The sequence below is a fragment of the Rhyacophila brunnea genome, unplaced genomic scaffold, assembly GCF_057557595.1.
Source record: "Rhyacophila brunnea isolate RB1 unplaced genomic scaffold, BYU_Rbru_1.0 scaffold_4, whole genome shotgun sequence".
NCBI classification, from domain to species: Eukaryota; Metazoa; Arthropoda; class Insecta; order Trichoptera; family Rhyacophilidae; genus Rhyacophila; species Rhyacophila brunnea.
In genome coordinates this window covers 40,587,310-40,613,901 of record NW_028233068.1, presented here as the reverse complement: position 1 = coordinate 40,613,901, position 26,592 = coordinate 40,587,310, and the positions used below count along the sequence as shown (strand labels likewise).

The window sequence follows — 26,592 nt, the reverse complement described above, 5'->3', positions numbered from 1 at the left end:
CATGCATCGAAGGAGAATTGATTACGCACATACTATAAACTAAATGGAAATTCATCAAATTGACATTTAAATTTTGCATTTTAAATCCTTGAAATTTACTTATATAGATTTTTTTATTGACACTAATAATAAAAACAGAAATTCAATAATACTATTATACTCATAACTTTATGTAAGAAGAAAGAATAAAATGTAAGATATTATTCAGATGATTTCAAAACAGATATATTTGTTTAAACATTGTTTTGAAGACATTACCGTAATGTAATATTTTCTCATCAGTTTTCGTGTAGGTAATTATCAATAATTAGAGTGAAATAATATATAAATTGCAAAAGCCTCAAAAACACAACTATATAATAGAAAAATCATCCCGATTTAACTTGGGTCGATAGCTCAATTGATAGACCACTCATCTAGTAAGCGTATTCTAATAAATCAGTCCAAGATTTTTCTAGTATTTTTATCAGATATATATATTTACGCGTTACGTATTTTAAACAAAGGATGCTATATTCTTTAGTAATGTCCAAATTTATATGAAAAAGAAATAACATTATGATATTTATTCATTTGTAATTAACGACGCGTATACAACATATTATCATGTATCGTTCAATGTGAAATAAAATATAAGAAAAAGTCCAATAACATAAAAGTAGCATATCAAATTATTGTGAAAAGAAGTTGAATAGGTAGACACTAGAAAAAATCTTAATTAGCTGAATATGTCAATAGAATAACTATTAGAAAGATAAATGTTGGCTTTAACATAATATTCAGTTAAATAATATACAAAATCAAATTAAATAAGATAATGTAGATATTGCATTGTTATTATTTAATCATTTGACGATTTTATATAGGAATGCATGTTAAAATAAATATTATTGCGGTAAAATTTTTTGTCGTTGTCGTAAGTGGAATGCATCGTTTTTACGACCAAGCTCTGCCGGCCGTCAATTGTTTTTTTCCTTCGCAGTTATTTTGGTAAGCTCGATAATGTTTGTCTTATTGCATAGGTATCTCAATAATGTCATCGTTATTATGTGTAAGTACATGTTATGTAATGTAAAAAAATTCACTTAGCCTTTGACACATCCTCAAAAATAACCGAAACGCAATTTATTATCTGACTCAAGTATCAGAGATTATGTAATATTATGTAGTTAGGTACTTCTGTATGTTTTGACCAGAAAATACTTTACCAAAGAAACCATTTAAGTTGATTGCATTATAAACATCCATCAACTATCTAATTCATTTGCTAGATGAGTTGACAGACGTTTTACGCATTTTTTTATGTCAAGTGAATTTTATTTTATCTGAAGAATAGTAAAATTAAACGTTATAATAATTGACTTTATTAATATACAATACCGATTTGATTGGATTTTCATTCATCATTTTTTACCTACAAATTCGCCAGTTTCGCTTTTTTTAAAATTGAAAACGATTGCATTTGGTAGCTATATAAATAGCTTGACTTAAAATGATATATCTTATTTAATGTTAAGTAAAAAACATAAATATAGATAAATTAGGTATGTATCTGTCAATATAATCTTATGATACAAAATCAAATCAGCCATTATCCTCTATGATAGCATTTCCAAAATCTTTAGTGGAACACTGTGTATTTGTTCCATATTGATTATACCATAATAACTTTGAAAATCATAAAAGTTATAAGAAAAAAGTTTCAGCGATTTATTAGCAAAGTGAGCCGGATAGTTTATGTACGTAGAATTATGTTTTTTCAGTGAATGCGATTCTAAGTGATATTTGAAAATTAGATGTTTAGTGTATTAAATTAATGAATAGTTTACAAAGTAGAAAATCTACATTTCGTTAAAATATTACGAAATTATGCGAATAAAATGGCTGCCAAAACGCAGTTATCAAGAAATATTTCTTAGTTTGACCGGTTAAAATCTGAAATTTATAATTTATAGTAAAGGGTAACTTCACATGGTATAACTATAATTTCTTCAAAAGATGAAAGTGATTGTAATGTAATCTTTACTATGGCGAATACTTGGACGTAGTCGCCGTAGTTAAAATATGTTATTCCGTATATGTCGTTGGTACGATAATTAAATCCGTTACATTCGAATCTGATGGGATTTAAAAAAATTACCTGCGTAGAGCATAGAGAATGAGACATACTTCGTCGTCAAAATTTGGTGTACACCGGTAATATCTTTGCCTCCAAAGTGATACTAGCAAGTTGTAAGTTTGTGAAACGCTGCTTTATATTAATGTTAAATTAGCTATGGCATGTTTTTATTCAGGTTATATATTATTTTAATAATTTAACTAAATTTAAGCTCAACCGTCTTATATATAATAACCACTGTTCGATTATTTATAGTAATAAACCGGCTACCGATGCCTTCATTATCTTATGTTCATTATTTATAATTATAGTAGGTTAGCGCAGGTTTAACAATAATATTGGTTATTCTTAAAATATTCCTTTACAATTATTATTGTATTTGTATTATAGTAATATTCATAATCAATTAAGGATTTTCACATTTCCATATAATTAGTTTGCGAATTTTCAGACATGCAAATTTCCAGCATTGTTAAAAATGACATGGCTATTTTATTTACGACATACTTATTGCGTGGTTCATAAAAAATATTACGAAGTGTTTAAAACAGATAATGAAAAACTTGATTATTATGGGTTACAGTTTGACCTCCTGCACAGTTGTTAAAGGTATGCTAAATATTGAACAGCGTTGTTATTTGGGACAACTTGCGCAGTGTTCAAGTATTTTTAAGTAAAGGTAACATAATGGCTTTTAAAAGTAATTTATTGTATGTTGCGTTCATATTATAACCATTGCAATGACCTATTTAAAATATAATTTAAAAATTTCTCAAATATAAAATCAATAAATCATTACCGGGAGGTGAATTCTTGGTATAAAGACTGAGTAAAATATATTCTTCAATATTTTATTTATATTTAAAAATGATTGGTTTTAAAGTTTGATAATTTCTTCAAAATATGTGTATGCATACAATTTAAAAAATAAATACAAAAAACTGTCACAAAAATTCCTGTATTTTTCGCTGATTTTTTGGTTTAAAATATTGTGAAAAGACACGCCCCGGAATTACAAAAAATATATTATAAGAAATTAGAGCTATTAATTAAACACTATATAGCGCAGAAACTAGAATATTTTGTATTCGCGAAAAATTACAATATGTTATCGTATAGGAGTGAACAAGAAAAATATGTCTTCGGTAAACAAATATCACAACTGATGAATCAGGACACGATTCTATAACAACACAGTACGAATATTTTGTTCAGCGGCCTCAAATTTGTATATCATTTATTTACAACCTTTGTAGAAGAGGTTTTATTAGTTGTCATTCATATCTCATACAGAAGCATAACTTATTAGTCATTATCGATAAGTTATTAGTATAATCATATCATGATACGTAATCAAGTTTAATGTTTAGCACAGGGAAACAATTTCAATTAATAAAACATAATGTTATATTAATTTGAGACCTAAAGAGATTTTACAGATGCTAAAAATAAGCTAACAGATTGCGTATAAATAATATGAACATTGACTGTGTATATTTAAGAAAATTTAAAAGGTATTTTTACTGCAGATGTAAAAAAATCTAAGTCGAATAACACTAATAACAGTTAATTGGTGCTACAAAATAACAGTCGGTGTACTATTTTGCAGCAACCTTGAATAATAATTGAATGCTTAACTGTGAAAGTCAGTGCATTTTGGTTAATCTACATAAAACAACATTGCGAAACTTTCCATTTTAACTGACTCTCCGTAATAAAATTTGTAAATGGGAACTGAAATTAATATAATTCCGTGCTGCCATCTTGAGCTAAATATTAGTGACGTTATTTTAACAAAAAGAAATGCGAAAACCTCAACTGTCACCCATCTGTCATAAGATGCGAGAATATTATTTCTTCCCATTTATTTTCTACCTTTTCCATTTCTAAGTGAAACTTTGACCCACTGAGTTTGCAGTTTATAACAGATGACGAATATCAGCTGTTCTTGGAATAATAATATATTATTATAATAAGGAAAAATATCATCAAGCTTTGTTTGCGGCAAATGTTGTTATTTTCTGTGGTTGGCAACATTCAGAAAACTAAGATGCCTTTGGTATCGAGAATAACTAATATTTCCGTCATGAGAAAATCAATCGCATAAAAGATAACATTGCTATACTAGGTATAAGTAAAGTTTTTATATATTTATTTCGTTGTTTTTTAGTGATTTCTCTTAGCAAAGCTTGGCTATCATCGGTGATTTTACCACGTTTTTCTTAGCTCGTATTCTTGTTTGTCCGGCGGTTGTTTATCCAGTAAAAATCTTGCAATCGATTTTTAACTAACTTCCCGACTAGCTAAACATTTGAAACTTTTAGAATATATCAGAACACGATGCCAATGCATTCTTTTAATACTTTTAGCCATCTTTAAGTAGAATTGAATTCATTTTCAGTTAATTCTGCTTTGTATGAAAAGTTATTTCGGAAAAAATCCGTAAAAAGTAAAATATTATTATTGGTTGCTAAGTGGGTGGTCTAGCAACTAAATTATTAATATATACGTGCGTTACTATAGAAATCAATATGAAATGTCAATATGATATTTCAGTATTCTGTAATATTTATTCAGTACCTATTTCTATCAAGTACAAAAAAAAGTATTTATTAATACATAGAATTGTCAAGTTTATATGATTCAACAGAAAATTTGAAAACGTGGTATATAAAAAAATCTTTTTTATCTTGTAATTATTTTAGATCATGAGGATTACAATGATTTTAGTATAGCTTGAGCTTTCCGCAATGTAGTTTCAAAGACCTAAAATAGTTATTACAGCCCTACTTTTGTATATATGGCACTAAGGTTATCCATTATAGGTAATAAATCAGACTTGTCTCACCCATTAACCAACTTTGTGAAAGTCGTTTTCAAATTAACCAATAGGAAATCTGCAAGACTTCGTGAGTGAGAGAAAGAGAATATGTGAATTCACGCACTTTAAACTGAGGCGTACCTACTTCTACTTACCGTCGTGCAGTAGGCTCTTTTCACAGCAGGATAATAATTTGGCGATAATTGCAATGAATGACCAAAATAATACCAAGGCATATAATTTTCACGACGAATGAGAAATTAAATATTTATTTATGATGTAGTATAAGCGTTGTCCTTAGTATCTTCAATCAAATATTACATTTTTATTCAATTTAATAAATAAAAATGGTAGAGTGTGGATAACCTTTTGAAGTTGGGCATGCCTGTAATCATGGGCCCCACATCCGGAAGCGGGCCCCCAGGGTAGGATGTTTGGCAGCCCCCCTACCTATCGCTAAGAGTAAAGGCAGTGTTACCAAATGGTATACGCGGTAAAATTAAGGTGTATTTTTAGCGTTTTTTTTAAATGTAAGTACTTCCATTTGAATTTATGGAGTTGTCGAGTGTCAGTACACAGTTAAAAATCACATTTTTTTTACTATTAGAGCCAATTTGTGATCTCTGTTTATCTCACTTATCTAGTCGACTCGCCACGCCGGGCCCTTCCTGAGCCCGGACCCCCAGGCTAGAGCCCTGTCCGCACCCCACTTGTGGGGGCCATGCCTGTAATAGAGGAATATAATAATGTAGATTTCGGTAGAGTGATGTTTGTATTAGAGGCCTTTATTGCTTGATATGTAAAAAGATTGTTGGTTAAACATTATTCGAACAAGCCAATTACGGCTAAGTTTCCAACACTTATATTTATTAGAGTTACATTATATCCGACAAAAAAGGCAAATTGTGAATGTTTTCCTATCTGACAAGTTAGAAATTAATTGTCAAATATTGTATAATTGTGAAAATAATACACTCTCGCCATTCTGCGGTCAGATTTTTTAGTATAAGTAATGTTTTTTGTTGTATCTAATATAACTATCTAGTATAAAATACCTAATTATATGCGCACCTATGTGTTTATATTGTATGACAGTATCAATAAGAAATGAAAAAAAATTATCATGACATTATTTTCGCAAAATATCGAATTTCAATACAGCGGCGTGTCCCTATTTTAATAACAGTTACGTAACACACATATTTTGATGCCAATAACACACTTCAAAAGCAGTTGACATCAAAACTGTCTTTGCGTCAATGCAAACTTTTGTTTCTGTACAGATATTTTTTGCCACTTATTTTGGCGTTCGAAAATATCTAAATGGCTAAGAATTGAATGCAAATAATTATTTACAAGAACGGTAGAAAATCATTTTGAATTGTGCAATAGCATGGTACTACTTTCTTAATACAATGCGAATAATATCCCGACAGATTTAAAAAAAAAATTATTACATGCTGTAAATAAGAATTCTATCATTATTGCTAGTGTTGATCTGTGCATCCCTGAAAAGTATTTGAGAAATCAGAAACAGTATTTGTTTGTATATTTCCCAATATGTAGAATCAAGCCGCTATCGATTTTTCTTTTTGGGAGGGCAATAACTGAGTTCCACCAAATTGTTATGCATATTGATATTTGTATCCAATACTGACCTTACCATGTTTTTCAAGAGTCTTACTATATAATATTCTAATTTACTCAGTATACTTACATGCACTAATCTTATATATAACTTAATATTTTCCATAATTTGAAACCTAAAATGCATACGAGTTCTAATTAAAAAAAATAATGTATTCACTTGATTACATGACAGATGAATAACATAAATGAAAATAGCGTTGCTGTCATTCGTATTACCCACTGACAAATAGTCGTTATGAATTAAATTCACGTGAGTATTATATTATTTATTACATTAAAATTATTATTGTGGGTTTTTATAACTATGAGAAACGTTTTGAAAATCATAAAAAAGATTTATTGGAAGAGTTTAGAAGACATTCTGGTCATTTTGATTTGATGACTTTATTGATGATTAATAATTGTGAAATTAATAGTTTTTCAATGGTATTTTTCTTGGCAGTGGTAAAAAATTAATATTGATAGGATTAACTACCAATTTTATAAGGGAACCTTTTCTGTTATTTTACATAAGACATGCTCCTAATTTATAAGTTAACATAAAGTTACTAGTAATTAACAAGATTTTAGATAATTTTTCGTACATTATTGGAATGGTTTCCATCTAGTATGTATGTTATAATATTATATTGTTTTTAAATGAATAGGTACCTATTATCTCATTATTTAACTGGCAGTAGGTAAATATTTTCTCTCGTTCTGGAATATGTAATTTATTACATTCACTCATATCAATAATAAACAAATTTTAATTTAATATTAATTATATAATTTGATATTAATTTGAATTCGAAAGGTGAACTCATAATAATAATTATTAATGAAATCGTCATATAAAATCATTTTTTGTTCATCAATGCTTGCAGTTAGTTGCTGGTGTATCATAAATATTAAAATATTATAATAATACGGATGAAACATCAGTATCTTTTATTTAAAAACAAAAACAACGAAAACAAAGAATTATAGCAGAAAAAATAACTCCAATTCATTTGGTTAGAATTTATTAAAAATAAATAAATAAGATTTTGATTTGAAAATATACCAAATTAAATGATTCACGGTTGACAAACTTGTTTGGCATTTAATTTATTTGTTAAAAGCGATATGATAATAATGTCTTCCTTGTCGACTCTAATTTTCTTTAGGAAGAATTTATTTTATTGTATTTATTTAGAATAAAACGCTGTAACAATGTTGTGGCAGTTTTTAAATAAGACTAAAACGTAAAATATTGTATTGACTATTTAAGTGTAAAGTTGATAAAATTTATTCGATGTAACGATAATGCTTATCTCTTTTCACCTTTGCGGTTTTACTATTGGAAAATTATTACTATTTTAAAATAAAATAGTAAGTATAAAAAAATAATAACACAGTAAAGTTCGACGTTACAAAATGGAAATGACAATTTCTCTCAGTATTACTCAGTACTGATTATGATAATATGTAAGTATAATACTTATATATTTTCGTAAATTTTTTAATATTTGTTTTTTTAATATACAGCTATGAAGTCTTTAATCTTTAGATCTATTTTAGATTACGGATATTCGATTCTTACATAAATAATAATTCTTAAAATCGCTTCCGATAAACACCGATTTTTTAAATAACAACTGAAGACATTCTCCAATCATATTCTCACACAACATTCAACGTTCAGATTCAGAATCAGATTCTATAAATTCATCAAATAAAATAATTTAGATAATTTTTGAAATTGTTTTAATTATTGTCTATGTATTACTTTGTGGTATAAATAATTGTTTCGTAAATCTACGTATGTAGTGGCATACCCACTCATCAAAATGTGTTATATATAAAATTGTAGAAAATTCTGTTCGCGATTACTATCTCTAATATTATGAAACATTTAGAGTTTTTCCGTGTTTGTATCTAAATTAAATCCACGAGAGCCAAAACCGTAAATTAGAAACATGCCTAATCATTTAATATTATATCGTTTTATTTCCATAATAATTAAATGCTTCCCATCCAAATTATGGATTCAAATATTTACAATTTATCATATTCCCATATTTCTATTTATTTAGGTATGTCTATAGATGAGATGTGCATCGTTCAGATACGACTGACTTAAAACATATTATGTGTCAAAGGCGACTCATATTAAGTGGATTCATCATGACTGACTCATGACGTCATGAATGAACAGTTACGACATACATATTGTATTCAGATGCGTATTTCTGCTGGCGTACTGCATAAAAAAAATTGAAAACAGAAGCGATTCAGACAGACGCAGTCGTGGTGTGAGAGATAGGGAAGTGAAATATCATTTACGGTGAGTAATTAATTATATGGTGAGAAAGTGACGATGAAGAGTGCAGGAATTTTGAACATCGTAAGTAAAATGACCGAATCAGTCAGAACGAGTCATGGATTGTAATTGACGCAAAGCATTATGTTCACATCTAAATTATGAATGTAGACGACGTCGTTCATACAGTTTGTAATGAATATTCATTATTTATGTAAATATAATTATATCATTAGTATACATACAACCAATTCAGGTAGCGTGCGACAATTTCTGCTTTCATTCTGTTCATGCTAGACTTGGCACAACGCAACGCTTAGCAAAAAGTGCAGTGACGCTATGATTTATTCACTGTCATAAACCAATAAAGAAACCACCAATTCTGCCATCCAAATTATAAAAATAAAAATATTAATCTATTCAGTTTTGCTAAAGAACCAATTTTATGTTTAAAATATTATTCGCGACGTCTATTAGAAGTTGTATTTAAATAAAATTATGATTAGTGATTAAATTTCCTGTAATAAGATACTGTGGTATCTCAAATGCAGTTTTATCTATACAATTTTAATGAATATTCAATCATTCATTTAAGGGTAAAATTGTTGTATCTAAATTCAATTTTATTCTGGAGTTATTCATAAATAATTACAAGATAAAAAGAACTTTCTATATACATTGTTTTTAAATTTTCTGTTCAATTATTATGCTCAATATGCTAAAACTTGTACTTGATATAAAGTAAATAAAAAACAAACAAAAAAATATAGAATACTGAAAGTCATTTTGATTTCCATAGTAACGCACGTATATATTAATAATTTAGTTGCTAGGACCACCCAATTAGCAACCAATAATAGTGGATTGGATTACGGATTTCTTCCGAAATAACTTTTCATACAAAACAGAATTAACTGAAAATGAATTTAATTCTGCTTAAAGATGGTTAAAAGTATTAAAAGAATGCATTGGCATCGTGTTATGATATATTCTAAAAGTTTCAAATGTCTAGCTAGTAGGGAAGTTAGTTAAAAATCGTACTGGAAAAACAACCACCGGACAAATAAGAATACGAGCTAATAAAAACGTTGTAAAAAATCTCTCGAAAGATTTAATTTAACCAACGTAAATAATAAATAAAAACGTTGTAAAATACGATTTTATAGCTAATGAAAATATGCATAATTGTGCACTGGCGTAGACTCTAGTGAAATATTTACTATAGTTTATTCGGGACTTACTATTTTAAACTTTGAAATATCTATTTCAATGTTTTTATTTTAACAATAAGTATCTCTACTTCTATAAATTACTCCATTAATATTATGTCAATTATAATCAATTAAATAATTATGCATACACTCTCTCATATTTTGAATAAAATATGTAATATATTTTATTATTATGAATTAGGAAGCCAGTGATTAAAATATAAAGGTTTTAAATAAACCACAAAGTTTCTAATCTCAAAAGCTAATAAACATCTCAATGTTTCGGTGGTTTATGTATCTTTAGCATTTTAAACAGGTAACGGAGATACAATTTATCGTTTCATTCATTTTGTATTTCTCATAAACTGTGTTCATTTATTATTTTACATAGCACACAATTCGTTAACATAATATATATTATCAACCATGATGATAGATAATTTTAACTTTACATGTTGAATTTGTAAAAAAATGCTACTAGTGTCTCGTAAAATTGAATAATAAAATCATATACAAGTAAGATTATAAATAATTATTTGATTTATTTATGTGGCGGCAGGTTGTCAATGGTAAAAAAAACTGTGATGAAACGACTCTGTTAAAACTTAACGTTAAATACGCCTGATATGACGGTCTTCTTGTTGTATTGCGTCTTTGATTTAAGCTGTGCGACAGCTTATAAAATAGAATATGTTAGGGACTGGAGTGCTTGATAATTTCCCGAAAATATTAACATATTTATGTATATTATATATATATATTTGTTAAACACGTACCTAGCTTGGACGGTGAAATAAAATCACAGCCTTTAAACTTGTAGCATGGAAGATCAAGACACGCACAAATTGTCATTACCACAGCCGAAAAATAGGATATATCGTATATATTATATAATAATATATATTATAAGTAAATGAATTTTAGTGAATTAATAATTCAAAAACCAAAACGCAATATTTACCTTATCAATGAGACGTAGTAATAAGCTCGGGGATTTCATAAACCGAAGCTTCGTTCTGGTGCGGTCCGGTTCATTTAAAGCTCTGCTGTGCATTCAAGTTTAAATACTGATAATAATAGAAATAATGATATTGTTTTCAAATAATACAATTATCATTTAGTAACAACTTAAAACATAAAAGGAAAATCTTTTTTAAATGTATTTTGAGTTATCTGAATTAGATCTTTAAAATAATCTACGATGAATAATCTTATCTTATATTGGTAGTCCAAACGGCTCGCAGTGAAAGGTGTGTAATAAATCGATTTCAAATGGCAGAAGAGAGATAATTCTGTCAAATGAATTAATTATGCTCGCTAAGTCTTTTCAATAGATCGCTTCCAATATTGTAACTTTGTGTTGATTTGTAGAGAGAGGAACTTAATCTGTTTAGGCGTATCCCAATATATTAGCAACGCGTAATAATTTAATGAAACGAATGAGTTATAACTTCTAAATAATCTAAATTATCGCGAACGGTAGTTGGAAACGGATTGCTTTACAGCAAATTAATTATTTATTATACAACTTCGGCTGCCTAAAGAGAATTATACAGTAATTGGCTCTCTTTGTAGCAAACCCATAAGTTATAATCTCCATATATAATTCTTCTGAGCGAGCAATACTTTCTATTTTAAATCACTTTTTCTTCATTTTTGTGGATCTATTCATTTATAATTTTTGGATACCAAGAAGGATACTTTTTATATCACGTTAACTTCAGTTTAAATTCTTCATACTCACGTATTCATAGCTAATTTATTATTAAGATGAACAGTACTAGGTTTTATCTATAATATTCATTAAATGATATCAAACATTATTATTGCTTATGTAATAAAAGTTTGACCTTTGGGCGCCAAGGAATATTATATATTATAGTACATAATTAAAATATTCAATGGATCGTTACCCAGATTTAATTATTATATACAATATACCTAATATATAAAATAATATATTATCGTCTGCCTATATATTTCATAAATATTATTTTATGTGTAAAATTGTATATATTTTATATTTTCGGCAGTAATGACGGAAACGCTGCCAATCTCCTGATATATTTTCTGACCAGTTCTTTTTTATTTGAAGTATATTATTGTAATACAAGGGCGTATTTGCCAAAAACTGTGGTCAAATAATAATTATTTACTAATTAAAAAGTAAGGAATGATGTCAAATTATATATGCGTATTATTTTGAAAATATTAATCGTGTAGTCTAAAAAATAGTGGTTGACTATATTAGATGTATACTTACACGATTAATGTTTTGAAATTTTTCAAGGTATTTATACTACACGGCAATATTAAAATATACTGAATCTTAGGCACTGTCTTTTTCCTTGTGTCTTCCGTTAATAGATTTACTATCAAAACCTTAAATAATTGTACCTCTATCATAATTAAATACTCATTACATGTATGCTTATAATCATTTCATTATTTTATTACAGACGGAGTTCTTGGCGCATATTTTGGAAAATCCTTGGGAAAGTTGTCAGAGTTCCACCATGGAGTATCAGGTCACGTTTACGCCGTCGATGGGAGGACGCTCTTTATCAAGGACTTCACTTACGATGGAGAAGGACCAGGTAATTAAATTATACCCGTATTTACATATTTATATAACCATCTTCAATGACGATATTTTTGACTTTATTGTAATGTGAATATGATGGCTTATTAACTTAATGGAAGCATCTAGCTATTTTTTGATAATTTGATTATCACTGTATGTCATATCTTCGCTTCTTTTCCGATATTTTAAGATCCTTACGTTTATTTTCATTTCTTTATATTTAAAGAGGCCAAATAATCGGGAACATTTTGTAAGTCATGAAAAAGATTATGGAAAGAGTAGAGCATAGGGTTGTTAACCCCATACTCTACCCTTTCCTGTTATCTGGGCTTAAACTCGTCAATGGCGTCGGTAATAATAAATAAAAAAATTGAGATATTAGATTTGTAAACAATGTTAACAGAAAAGTAAGAAGCATGAAATATTCATGTATAAATATATTTATTAATATATTTAAATGTGTATGAAAAATAGTGAATTATATTATTAGATATTGGAGATAATTTAAAAAAGTGTGCACGAGACTGATGTAAAAACCAAATAAAATACTTGATATTCATACACATAATATGTTAAATAATAACATTATATTATTATTTGATTACCTACGTCTAGATTTGATTTTGGACTTTATTAGTATAATATTATTATGTACCTATATACCATTTTTTGAATTTGATATAATAATATCAACGGGTACCTATGACTATCAGGTAAGCATTTAGTGTCACGTGTAAGAGAATCACTATTGCTGAGAAATTGTTATATCAATGATTAAACTCGTCTACTGGGAAAAATGTCTATACCATTTACAATTAATGTTGGTGTTAATATACATTATAAAGCTGGTATAACTTGAAAAATTTAACAGGCATTTAAAATACGGTGAGAGAAATTGATTACTTGACAAAGCGAATACTGATGAATTAGTAGATACTAAATGTAGATACATCACCTATTTGCGATGGGTTACTCATTGGATTATATTTGAAATGTATCTTAATCTTTATTTAAATTATTTTGTGATATTATTTTTCTCTCGTCGTAGAAGCATGTTTCCTTTAAAATATATTTTTTATAGCATGTGGAGAAATCACAAATAGCTATTCTATTCAAGTTCATAATGTCAAGGATTAAATAAAATAAATTAATATTAATTTCGCCCACTGCCTGGTCTGGTTACATAAATGTTTAAATTTCTCAGTTTTATCGATTTTTAAAAACGTCAATGTAACGTATAAAATCGCAAAACATGAAATATTAATAAATATTATTACGCCGATCGTGCTTAATTTTTTTGAGTTGTGAACATTAATTATTTAAACTACTGAATCAACCTAATTTATTTGGATGTAAAGAGATATTATAAAATATTGTCGTGTTTATTTCTGTAAATAAGAACCTACTTCATTTTATTTTTAAATGAAGTCATACATCGTGAAAGGCTACAGGGGTCATTTTTTAATTTTATCTACTTAATAATATAATATTTGGTGTCAAAAAGCTATGTTAATCATTTTATATAAAAATATATGATTGGGTCATAACTATTGAACAAAAATATTATCAGGTCAATGTTCCAATAGTGTAACAATAGATATTGATTATTTATTGTTTTTAAATAGTTTTCAAGGATAATTCACAGTATTTTGATAAAAAATGTGATTTATAATAATTATAGTGGACACTGCAGTACACATTGTTACTTCAGATGTTTGGAAATGAAGCCGGCTCGGTCGTTAATGCTTGCCCAGTCAAAATCTGCTATATTGTAAACCATATTGTCATGCTGTCATTATCTTGATCTTCAAATAAACAACGTTCACTGTTATAACTCTTGGGTCCGCCATACTAAACGAACCATCATAATAAACAGACTCTGGTTCAGAGACGCAAAATTTAGCCTCCAACATGGGCCAAAAAGTGATAGTGTCGTCAGTTGCCATAAAACTCACTAATTCACAGAACTTACAGGTTCATATTGCCCATCTTGGGTACCAGATGATGTACAGATACATACAATATAACATAATATTATAATGAATTGCAGCTAACACCTTGTCATGCGACTGCCAGAAGGAAGTTCTTACCAAATTCTTGGTGGGTGGTCAATATACTAGACATAACTACATACAAAATCTCAGTATTGAAATTAAGCTAGCAGAATAAGATAATAAGCTATTGCTTTCTCTTAATCTGCCATCATTAGTCCGTGATAAAACACTGTAAAGTATTGTTTTCTATGCCGTAATGTGCGTACCACTGATGCTACGCAGAAGGATTTCAAGAAAAACGCTGATTTTTTGTACTTTCAATGATATGGTTCGGAATCACGAAAAATATAAAACCATAATTTTACCACAATGTTCTTCAGTTTTTCGGTCATAAAGTACGCATTTGGTAGTATTCCGTAGAAACTACTCCTTTATAAAAGAGCATGCCCGATCTCGAAAGACACCGCACGCCATTGTTAGATAGTTAAATAAAATGCACGACGCTAACAATCCGTTAAAGTAAAAGTAATTGTTATGCGTACTATAGGTAGCTAATATTCATAATAAATGGTCCTTATCACGTGATGATAGAATCGTGCATGAAAAATAGATCATACACAACAAGCATCCCATTAATAAACCACATTATCATGAAGAGAAGATTTTCTTTCTCAACAAGACAGACTGTGACCGTTTCTTCGTCACGCAACGCTAAGGTAAGAGACAAGACGGTCACAGTAAAAATGTATGCGTGCGAATGTTTCAAGCGACATAACTGTCACTTTCTAACCACGTTTTTTTCCAAGCCTACTAGATAACCATTACTCGGGTGTAATCGGTGCAGAATAACTATGACTGGTTTTTTTTCAATCTCCTTCGCGAATCTTTCTCCAAGCCAGTTTCAGCTGCAGCTTGGCTTATACTCTCTTTAATAAATCGTTTGATAATGCGTTATACCAAACAACGTAGTTATCGTTATACAATAATTACCTATTTGTAGTTTGTATATTATACTAATACAGTATAATTATTTTGCATACCATTAAGACAGTTTTAAACTTTCTATACATATATAACTATAAAGCTACCCACTTAGTTTTGTAATAATTATAGCAGAGGGGTTGTTTATGTATGGCGTCACGGCATAAAGGGGTGAAAACTTTGATATAATGAAATAATTTGAGATGAAGAGGATGGGACCACAATTCTTAGTCCACACTTTTTCATTGCACATTATGTATACTGAAAACAATTATATAATATGATAAATGTGTAAATGGGTACAAATTTATTACATATTTCTGTATTATATACATAAGCATTTATAAAAAGCTTAGCACAACATGAAACATCTAGTTATAAAACAAAGTTCGTTTGCAATTATTAAACAAAAGTTTTACATATGACATGTACCTACGCACTTTAAGGCCAACTATAATGCTTTAAAAAAAATTGTGAACGACGCATCAAGATTTTTTAGCGTAGTTTTTTTCGTATTAGTACAGTATATGTAAATTAATTAGAATCATTTATTTTTGTTAAATATCAGTGTTCCCATGGGTAGTTCGATTACATTATATCGCAGTACACTTGAGTGCGTGGCGACCTCGGTCTTGGGCATCTGCTCCTGATACATTCCCAGGCATAAAGATGCTTCACATCCAAACAAAGGGCCTCGTGATAGTCTCGATTAAGACCGAATGAGGTGCGGGGCGGTTTGGTTTGAAGGGAATTATTAGATAGTCGCTTACCTACATATTTCGCCATTTCGCGATAATTGAAATAAAAACAAGTACATTTAGAATTGCATATAGAATATTAATTCCTTTTTACAAAAATATTAGTAAATAATTATTAGAAAAAGTGAATAGCTACATAAAATTACCGAAGAAAAACTAGTAAAAAAAATGTTTAAAGTTGGTCAGAATAATATAGAAAATGGCGGCTTATGAATATAAAAGACTTTCCAACACCTTTCGGCTTAATACTATTATTCTAATAAATTAAGCTGGATTTCATAGTTTATGAATATGGCCACTTAAGTAATTTTTAAATACCTATTTTTTGGCATTTAAGAGGTCATTCTTTGACAGTTGGGTTGAATCCATTTAAGTATCCATTTATCTGTCACAGTCATATTTATCAAAAATGTATTTATCACTAATATCCGGCGATGAATTGTTAAGAAAGAATTGTTGTCGAATAATAATCATTGTAGACGAAGAATGTTCCGGACACCTTTTTACCCATCGTTAACCTCCCTTCAATAGTCAATCTTTGCCACCGCATAGAAAAATATATTATAAAAGTGTCATCGCAAACTATTTTCTGAGCCAAAGGAGCATCTACATTTTAATCATGAGTAAGATCAGTTAGTCGAAAACCGGTCGAATGGATGCTGGATGACTCTAGCCTGTCACGTAATAATTACTTAATTTAAAGTTGACCGATGGTAAAAAGTGGATATCGCGTCCGGTGACACAATATCATGTTGATATGTTGTTGCATGTTGTTACAACCAGTGACGTCCCTAGACAAAATGCTGCCCCATTTTTTAAAACAGTATTTTTTATCATTCTTTCACGACTACAATATTTTAGAAATGTGTTTTGTGGATACATTACTAACAACATATATTTACCACTAAATCTATTTTTTTTAGTTGCCATCTCTACTTCAATGAATAGACAATATTGCGAGTCCATGATTTTAGATACATTTAAAAATATACATAACAACTTCCTAAACTCGCGAGTGACTGACAAAAATATTTTTGAATACATTTTAAATTAGGTATATACCTACATATAATTCAAATATAATTAGCAAATCTGCACGTGTCAAGACAACGGAAGTAAACTAGACATCGCAAACCCGACAAAAATACAGTCCCGTTAAACCTTTTATGTTAATTAACACATTTTGTTTCCAACCAGTGAGTTGATTTTTTTAATGGAGACATTTCCGTTATTACTAAGTTTGGGTGGCTATTTCTACATATACCTAATGATTCTCATCGATTTGCCGCCCTTCAAATAACTGCTGCCTCTAAGCGACGCTCAATCTGCCTACCCCAACGGGACGTCACTGGTAACAACTTTAGTGTATAATATTATAGTAGAGCAATGAATCAGAAAAGTATTTTAAAAGCTAATAACATCGCGATTCAGTACCTACTACTTTGGATGCACTGGTTCGAGATCCTATACGATATAAATAAAACAAACATTAACACCTTTTAGTATCACTGTCGATAATATAAAAAAATAGATATACCAGAAAATGATAAACAAACGTGAAACAATCATTCTTGCGACCTTGGAACTATTTTTAGATATACTTAATATTTTTTATCATATTATGAGTAGGTACTTAGATTTATATTGGCCTACTAAATAGTAAGTAAGTATAAGGAAAACACAATTCCCAGTATTATGAATTTTTTATGTATGTATATTGCAGACTTTACAAGCTCAACGTTTTTTTAAGTTAAAATTATTATAATGCAACGCAAAGCATGTAAATCGCAATACTTTCAACATAGTATAGCTGCTCGGTATTGCTCCCTGTATGAGAAATGTGGCATTGTGCATGATAATTGTTCTATATCGATATTAATAACTAATTCGTAAATACGATAACAAAATTTAGCTTGCCCTTACCACACTTTCTGTCATCGGAGAATTCGGTAGAAATAATGTATTTCAAAATTGGAATATTGGCGTGCCAAAGTATACTCATATATGAAAATTATATAGGTATATATGTAATTATTAAAATACCTCTTGCAATTATAATGAAATGGCACCTACATGATTACATCCAGTATCTAATAGTGCACAAGATTTAAAAAAAAACATTCAAAATTGTATTTTATGCAAAACCTACTTAAATAATTAAAATCTTTTAAATACACATTATTGAGCCTCACGGTGGAGTAGTGAACAATACAAAGCGCCCATCTTTGAAACTGTGGATGGATGTTTGAAAAAACCTGAAAAAAATGACATATTGTATTTTCCAATATAATATGTTAGATTCAGAGCAAGCACACAATGGATCGGGAAATAATTAATAACTATTATTCATAAAATATCTGAGAATAAACCTCAAATATGTATAGGTATTTATTATTGGGAGGAGCCCTCATGGTCCAGTGCGCAAGTAGCTGTGGTCTCACTCGGGTGCTCCGGGTTCGATCTCGGTGAGATCACATCATATTTATGCGATTTTTTCAAAGCCTGTGTGTATATGTGATTGTTTTACTTACTGCACTACTGTAACTGTTTTACTACACTATAGTCATTGGGTTTCATGGCATGCTGTAGTATTAAATAGACAATATGTTTATCTATTAGACAATTAATAATTTAAAGACAACAATATGTTTAGTTTATAAGCGAAACTTTTAGGTAATTTTCTGTTTACTTGTCTCAAACGTTGCATATTATGAATTTAATGTATCCGAAGATTCAAGATTAAAATAAAATTGATTTTAAATATTTACATATTTTCACGTGAATGCCGGCAACTATAAAATTATCTTTTATGTATTTATCGATAATTTGTTAATTATTTAAAATATCTTATTTTTACAGCCGCGTTCTTCTACGTGGGCAACAGCAAGTCTCCGAATAACGTCGGAGCCCAGCGTCTGAGGGACGAGAGAGGGTCAGCAGGGGTCCTCCGGAAGTACAGAGGTCGCGATATCACGCTGACCTTACCAGAAGGAAAGACTTTCCATTCGATTCGCTGGTTCTCTGTGTGGTGTGACGAGTTTTCGGTAAGTTGTTCTGACCTATTTTTCTTCTTTTTTATTTCTGTGGCAGGTATTTGCTTTAGACCACACACATTTACTACAATAATATCATAAAAAATCGGTCGATTCCATCAATTTTATTATAAAAAAATATTTCGCTTATTTTTTTTTTTTTTTTTTGTGATTTTACCGAGGCTTTGACTGCGACTCGCTGTCATATCGCCTCTTCTCTTCTAGAAGGGGATCCGTCGATTAGGTCCTCACTCCTATTCTGTTAAATAACTTTACAATTTTGCCTAGCTCTTCCGTCTTACCCACCGCCAGGACACCCTTCAATTCGTCGACATTCTCATAGATATCTGCAATTCGCAGCTGTACTCTGTGAATTTCATATTTGGGGCATTGCAGTGCTATATGTACAATGTCCTCTAAAACATGACATTCATCGCAGAGCTGCGATTCGCTTCTTCCCATGAGGACATCAAATCTTTTGCCCATGGTGTGCCCTGTTCTTAGCCTCAGAATTAACTTAAGCTCATTCCTCGTCAAAGAAGACTCTACAAACCAGGGCACCTCTCGTGGTGATGGTAGAATTGACTTACTCCATTTCCCCTTTTCTAATGATGCCCTATGGTGAAAATCTATCCACATACTATGGCACATTTTTTTTATAGCCTCATTCCAGTCCAGGTTTTCTGGTATCCACTGATGTGGTACCCCTGAATGGCCGGCTTCCTTTGCCAGATCATCTGCCCTTTCATTTCCCTCAATGCCCATGTGCGATGGGATCCATTGAAGGCATAGATCTCCTCCTCTATTTTTCTTGGCGTCGATCTGGTCAAGGATGTGGTATGCTATGGTTTTACTGTTATGTGAGCGAGTTGCTGCGGCAAGATGTTGTAAAGCGCTTTTGGAGTCTGTTAAAATGACAGCGGATTGCGCCGAGAAATCATCGCTTAAAGTGTATTTAATTGCTTCGTTTATCGCGATGAGTTCCGCCGTCATTATTGGTATCGCTGGGTTTAGCTTCCAGCTCTTGTTTATACCTACTTCTGGTATCACAAGAGCTGCTCCTGCTCTATTCTGATCTTTGGATCCATCTGTATAAAGGTGGCTCCATCCTGCGTACCTCTCTGTCAGCATTTTTTCGACACGCTCTCTTGCTTTATCGGATACTATGCTCCGTTTTGGTTTGTCTATTCCTTTGACCTCTAGTTGGATAACAGAGCTGAGGTCGTAGGTACCAACTGGCCTCCTCAGCGAATACATACCTAGGCATTTTGTATTTAATACCTCCCAACTTTCTGTGGCTTTAAGGATTCCTACCAGTAGTGGGAGCTTTCTTTTCTCATAGTATGTATTGCTTTCAACGAGCTCGTATAGGAGTTTCACCTTTGCCAATATGGGGTTATCTATTATAGATTTCCACTTCATCCATGTCTTGGTAGCCAGTGCCCATCTCCTGACATTCAGTGGAGGTACGCTGAGTTCCGCTTGTAGCACGTGAATGGGCGTTGTCCTGATAAATCCTCCACATATTCTTAATGCTTTGGACTGGATGCGATCTAGCCTCACCGAATTAGTTTCTGCAGCGGAGTGGTAAAACATGCTCCCGTAATCTAATCGGCTTCTAATGAGTGCCGTGTATAACCTTCTCATATGAATGGGGTGTACGCCCCACCCACCTCCCGCCAGTACTTTGAGTATGTTCAGAGGTTGTGTCAGGCTATTCGCGCAATGACTAATATGATGCTTCCACGTTAGTCTATAGTCCAGGTTCATACCTAAAAATTTATAAGTGTCTACTCTTTCTATTATAGTGCCGTCGATTTTTAAGTTAAGCTGGTTTTGTCTCTTGCCTCTGGCAAAAAGTACCACCTTAGTTTTGCTGGGAGCTACTTTGAGGCCTCGCGTTTCCAATAATAATTTTATTTCGTCAAGACTCTTCTGCATTAACCTTTGACATTCATCTACTCTTTTTCCCGAACAAAAAAGTGCAAAATCATCTGCATATTGTACAATGTTGACCCTTGTTATTAACTTTAATATGTCAGTTGTAAGAATGTTGAATAGTAATGGGGATAGGGGGTCTCCTTGCGGAAGGCCTCTAGAGCATACCGTACTCTTCTTTTCATTATTAATGCACATGGTGATTTTTCTTTCATTTAAATACTGCTTAAGATATTTAGTGATCTTCCCACCGATTCCCCATTCATTCAACACCCTTGACACTTCTTTCACATGCACATTATTATACGCATCCTGGATGTCCAGGAATGTTGTCAGAGTTACTTCGTTTTTGACCTGTGCTGCATTGATGTCTAGTACTAGGTTGCCTATGTTCTCCAGAGTCGACTTTTGCCTTCTGAATCCCGTAGTATTGTGATGAAATAGTTGTTTTTTCTCTGCAAATCATTCGATTCTTCTTGCAATCATCTGGTTGAACGTTTTGCACATGCATGATATGAGTGCAATTGGTCTGACTGACGACACTAGGGTAGGGTCTCGCCCTGGTTTTAAGATTGGGATAATCATCGTTTCCTTCCATTGCCTAGGGACTTTTCCGGTTTCCATGATTAAGTTGAATATCTCCACTAGTTTATTTTTTCCGGTCTCTGGCAGCTGAGCGATCATGGAATATGAAACTTCGTCCATGCTGGGGGCAGTGTCTTTATTTTTGGTTACTGATCTTAGTTCCGCCACTGTAAGAATTTCATTCAATGTATCATTAGGATTATATGTTTCCTGTTCTGCAATTTCTTCCTTCGTTTCGTCACTTTTACTTGCTAGTTGTTCAAGGAGGAGTGACGCCATGCTTTCATCCAGTTGATTTTTGAATTTGTTTCCCGATTTGCCCTTCATCCAACTCATTTTTCTCCACATTTCTGAGTAGGAAGTCTCCGAGTTGACGGAGTCACAAAATGCTTTCCAACTTTCTCTTTTGGCTTTTAGGATTACTTTTCGAGTTGTGGCTTGCTTTTTCTTTAGTTCTAGGTAGTTTTCTGTTGAACTGATTTTTTTGAAGCGAGTATAGGCAAGCCTTCTCTCAGCGATTGCCTTTGATACTTCGGAGTTCCACCATGGTTTTGGTCTAAAGTTTGGGTGACTGCATACTTTGAGTCTCGGAATGCTTGAATTTGCCCCATTATTCAATATTGCCTCCAATTTATCATACTCTACTTGTACATCTCTGGTAGGTTCTGTAAGTCTGTCTATGTCATTTGAGATGATTTCTCGATATTGTTCCCAGTTTGCTTTAGGGTAATTTCTTCTTGGGATCATTTCTGTTTGGCATTGATTTTCCACAAACTCGATGATAATGGGTAAATGGTCACTGCCCATAGTATCGGAGTCTATTTTCCAATCGGTTTCCAGTACCAGCTCATTGGAGATAAATGTTATATCCGGTGCCGCTCCTCTCTGATTTGGAGGGGCGACCCTGGTACTTTGTCCATTGTTAATCGCTACTAAGTCAGAGTCAAGACATACGTCAGCGACATCCTCTCCTCTTGCGTCTCGAAGTATATGATCCCACATTGGGTGGTGTGCATTGAAATCCCCACCCATAATTGATCCTTCTCCCATTTGATCGAAGAGCCTGCTCCATGCGTTTTTCCGAATGGTAACATTGGGTTTACAATATATTGCTGTCACTGATTTTAGTTTTTGTGTCCCTCTGATTTCGACTTGACATGCCTCCAGTTCAGTTGGAAGGCCTTGTAGGGTCTTTTCTTTAGACGCCAGTGTTTTATGCACCAGTATCGCTATTCCTCCGTAACCATCCCCTCTGTCTTTTCTATACATCGTGTAATCATTGAATTTCAGATAGTCTAATTCAGACCTCAGCCAAGTCTCTGAGATTAATGCTATTGAAATTTTTTGTCTTATTAAGTAGAGTTCTATATCATCCTTCTTTTGCTTCATACTTCTGGCATTCCATTGTAAAATCCTAATTTGTTTTTTACTATCCATTTTGCTGCAGAACCTCCCCTAGAATTTCCCCTAAGTTTCCTTCTTTGAAGTGTTTGCATACCCAGTCCACTGCTTTAATTATTAGTTGTTTAATGATCTGCTGCCAATCTCCCCCTTTCAGCAAGACTTTCATAATTTCTCCCATCGCGTTAACCTCTGTCTTCCCTTTTGAATTTTTCTTATTTTTTGTAGGCTTTACGCTACTACCTGTAGCTATTATTGTTGAGCCTGAAGCTTCTACCACCGCTTCTTCTTTCTTTTTGATTTCCTTAGTTTTTTGAATTGTTTCGCTTTCATCTCTTCCTACGATTTTTTTTTGTTTTAATATGTCAGCATAGCTATTATTTAACATATTTTTTTTTGCTTCCTTGAAAGGTATGTTCATATTTTTCATTGCTTCTTTGCAATTCTTTTCCTCTTGCCACTTTGGGCATTTTTGGCTATTTGCCGCGTGGTTGCCTTTGCAATTGATGCACGTAATTTCCTCATTTTTTTCGCAGGTTTTGTGGTTTTCACCACACTTAGGGCACGTTTCTACTGTACGTCCGCAATTGTTCGCGATATGCCCATATCGCCAGCATTTGTAGCATTGCATAACCCTGAATACATACGGTTCTACAGCAAAAGAGACTCCATATATGTAAATTGTTCTCGGCAATATTTTCTCCCCAAATTTAATACTGACTGACGAGGTCTTTGTTAGCTCTCCTGTATCACCTTTTCTTGTCAACCTCTTAAGGTTGATTACTTTTGCATCACTTTTGATTTCCATTTGCAGTTCTTGGAGGTCCATATCAATATCGACTTTTCTTATTACTCCATAAGAGCAGGAGTCATTCTCTTTGGTCACAAAACCGAGATCTTTGAGTTCTCCAGCTTGTTTCACTTTATCTGCTTCTTTTTCGTCTTCTACTTGGATGTACGTCTTTAAATTTTTATTGTAAATTTTCTGTACTTTTACTCCTGCCTTATGCAGCATCTGCGCTATTTTCAGCTTTAATGGAATTTTACTTCCCGTCGCTATCATGACGATGTTTTGGTTTCCCTTTGGAGTGACCCCAGAGTCTCTTCTGGGTTTTTTTCCAGAGGTCACCGTCTGCCATTCTTCTTCTTTTTCTCCAACCACTTCCTCTTCATCATCGTTTCTTTTCTTCTTCGTTTTTTTCGTTTCATTCACTTCCATTGTGGTGTTTTCCATTTTATTGTTTTTGCCGTTCACGCGGTCATGGAATTCGCGCAACAGTGTGAACAAAAAACAGTGTGGACAGCCCCTCGCTTCACAGCGTTTGACGCACTCCCCGCACAAAGTGCACTATCCGTGCAACAATAAATATTTTTCACTTTTTCTCAAGCACTGGCACTGATTGTCAAAATCACATGGGACCACACATGTTGAGTTTATTGTCAAATTCATTTACAAACAATATTATTTTTGTTGTATCACGTATTTATAAACGTTCGCGAGTAACCAGGCGAATGCGACACGAATACGCAAGCGAAGTTGTACAACCTCACTCCACCGCTGTTGGCTTCCGACTGCATTTCGCTTATATAAATGCTGTTTCATTTGGGTAAAATTACATAATAATTGTCATTTTTTGTTAAAACATATAAGCTTTAAAAACCATTCGATAGATTTAGGTAAGTCAGTCATGATATTATTATCGAAGTGTTTTTGAAATTACATTCCCTTAAAAAAAACAAATAAATTTCCCATAGATAATAATAATATTCCGAAGCCGTAACAAAAAATATATGTATAATATATACATTACACTGCATCATTATCGTTCATCCTAAGAGGATCAAATGGGTCTCCACAGAGCGGAGGTTGTATTAATAGATTTTTGTTTTTACGAGAAATGAATGTTAGCCACGTGTTCGAACTATTAAGTTAATACTCTGGATACCTACAAAGCAACGTGTGGGTTTACCAGACCTGGAATTTGAACCCGGGACCCATGACATTATAAGACAACACGTTATCACTCGGCCGTTTTGGGAATATTACATTCGTAAATCTTGAGAATTATTCTCTCATTAATATTAAAAACAGAATTAGTAGTTTATAATAAATTATCATGAGTGAATATATCAAATGATTTCAGTGTATATAATAAATCTACTTTACGGGATATAAACCTAAAATGTGGTGGTTGATGCTAGAATAAATAATGAAAATGAGTGCTGACGAAATATTTACATTTTTTTAAAACCACAATAATTCATTTTTCTTATTTTATAAAAAAACTTGAAAATAAAAAAAAAAATGTTTAAATTTTCACAAACATTAATTAATTTGCTTTATTCTTTAGTTTCCATTTTCAAAACCTAGCTAAATGTTGAATTTGTTATTGTCACAGGTCAACTTTGGAGATGTCAAGATCCCAAGGAACATGGATTTCCCTAAGCCTCAAAAGATTTCAGGACTGTCAGGAGTCCATGGAGTTTCTTCAGATCCGATTGTGATTGTGGATGCCCAGACTCTGCTTATACCTAACTTCAGTTACGACGGCGAAGCACCAGGTAAGATTGAAATTTAAAACAATGCTTCATCATATAATTGTTCAACAAATTTAGTAGGTACTTCACTTATTTTTATTACCATATGTAACATTATTTATGATTGTTTTTCTCGATATTTTCCTTTAAAGATAATTAAAACAAATTTATTACCGATGTAATATATAAAATATATAATAATCATAATGTATTATTGTATAATATGTTACCAGAACAGAATTTTTATATATATATAACAAATACCTACATACTTTATTGAACATACATAATTTTAAAACATCTCAGAAAATATATTAAATAGTAGTTTTAATTTTGTCGCAATTCGATAAGACGGACATAGTTTAGTTGGTAAAGTACATGAACGCTAATCCCAGGAGCGCGGGCTCGAATCCCGCTGGGCGGCGTATTTTTTTTTCAAAACAATTTCTTCGTTCAATGGTGTTCAATAAAACAATGATACATTCTTAAATCTTGTGAATTATTTTTTATCCGTTGGATAAAAAATAGCCTATTTCTTTATTAATGAACAAAAGCTTTATTATCTTTCACGCAAACACTGCATAGCTTATATATTTCAGCTAAGTATCTATATACGTATCAAAACTAAAAGAATAATTTATTTGATTAAAACTGAAAACTTGTGAAAACACTCATAACATTGGTTTTATGCGCCGG

General features: G+C 31.6%; 1 protein-coding gene across 1 annotated transcript in view; it reads left to right on the top strand.

The window, feature by feature from the left end:
* The window catches only part of LOC147067370 (protein Skeletor, isoforms D/E-like), a 91,675-nt gene that overhangs the window by 11,267 nt on the left and 53,816 nt on the right, over window positions 1–26,592 (top strand). Inside the window, exons 2-4 of the mRNA XM_085954271.1 lie at window positions 12,545–12,682; window positions 19,262–19,446; window positions 25,758–25,920. Coding sequence (XP_085810397.1) covers window positions 12,545–12,682; window positions 19,262–19,446; window positions 25,758–25,920 — 486 coding nt within the window. The remainder of the gene's footprint in view (window positions 1–12,544; window positions 12,683–19,261; window positions 19,447–25,757; window positions 25,921–26,592) is intronic.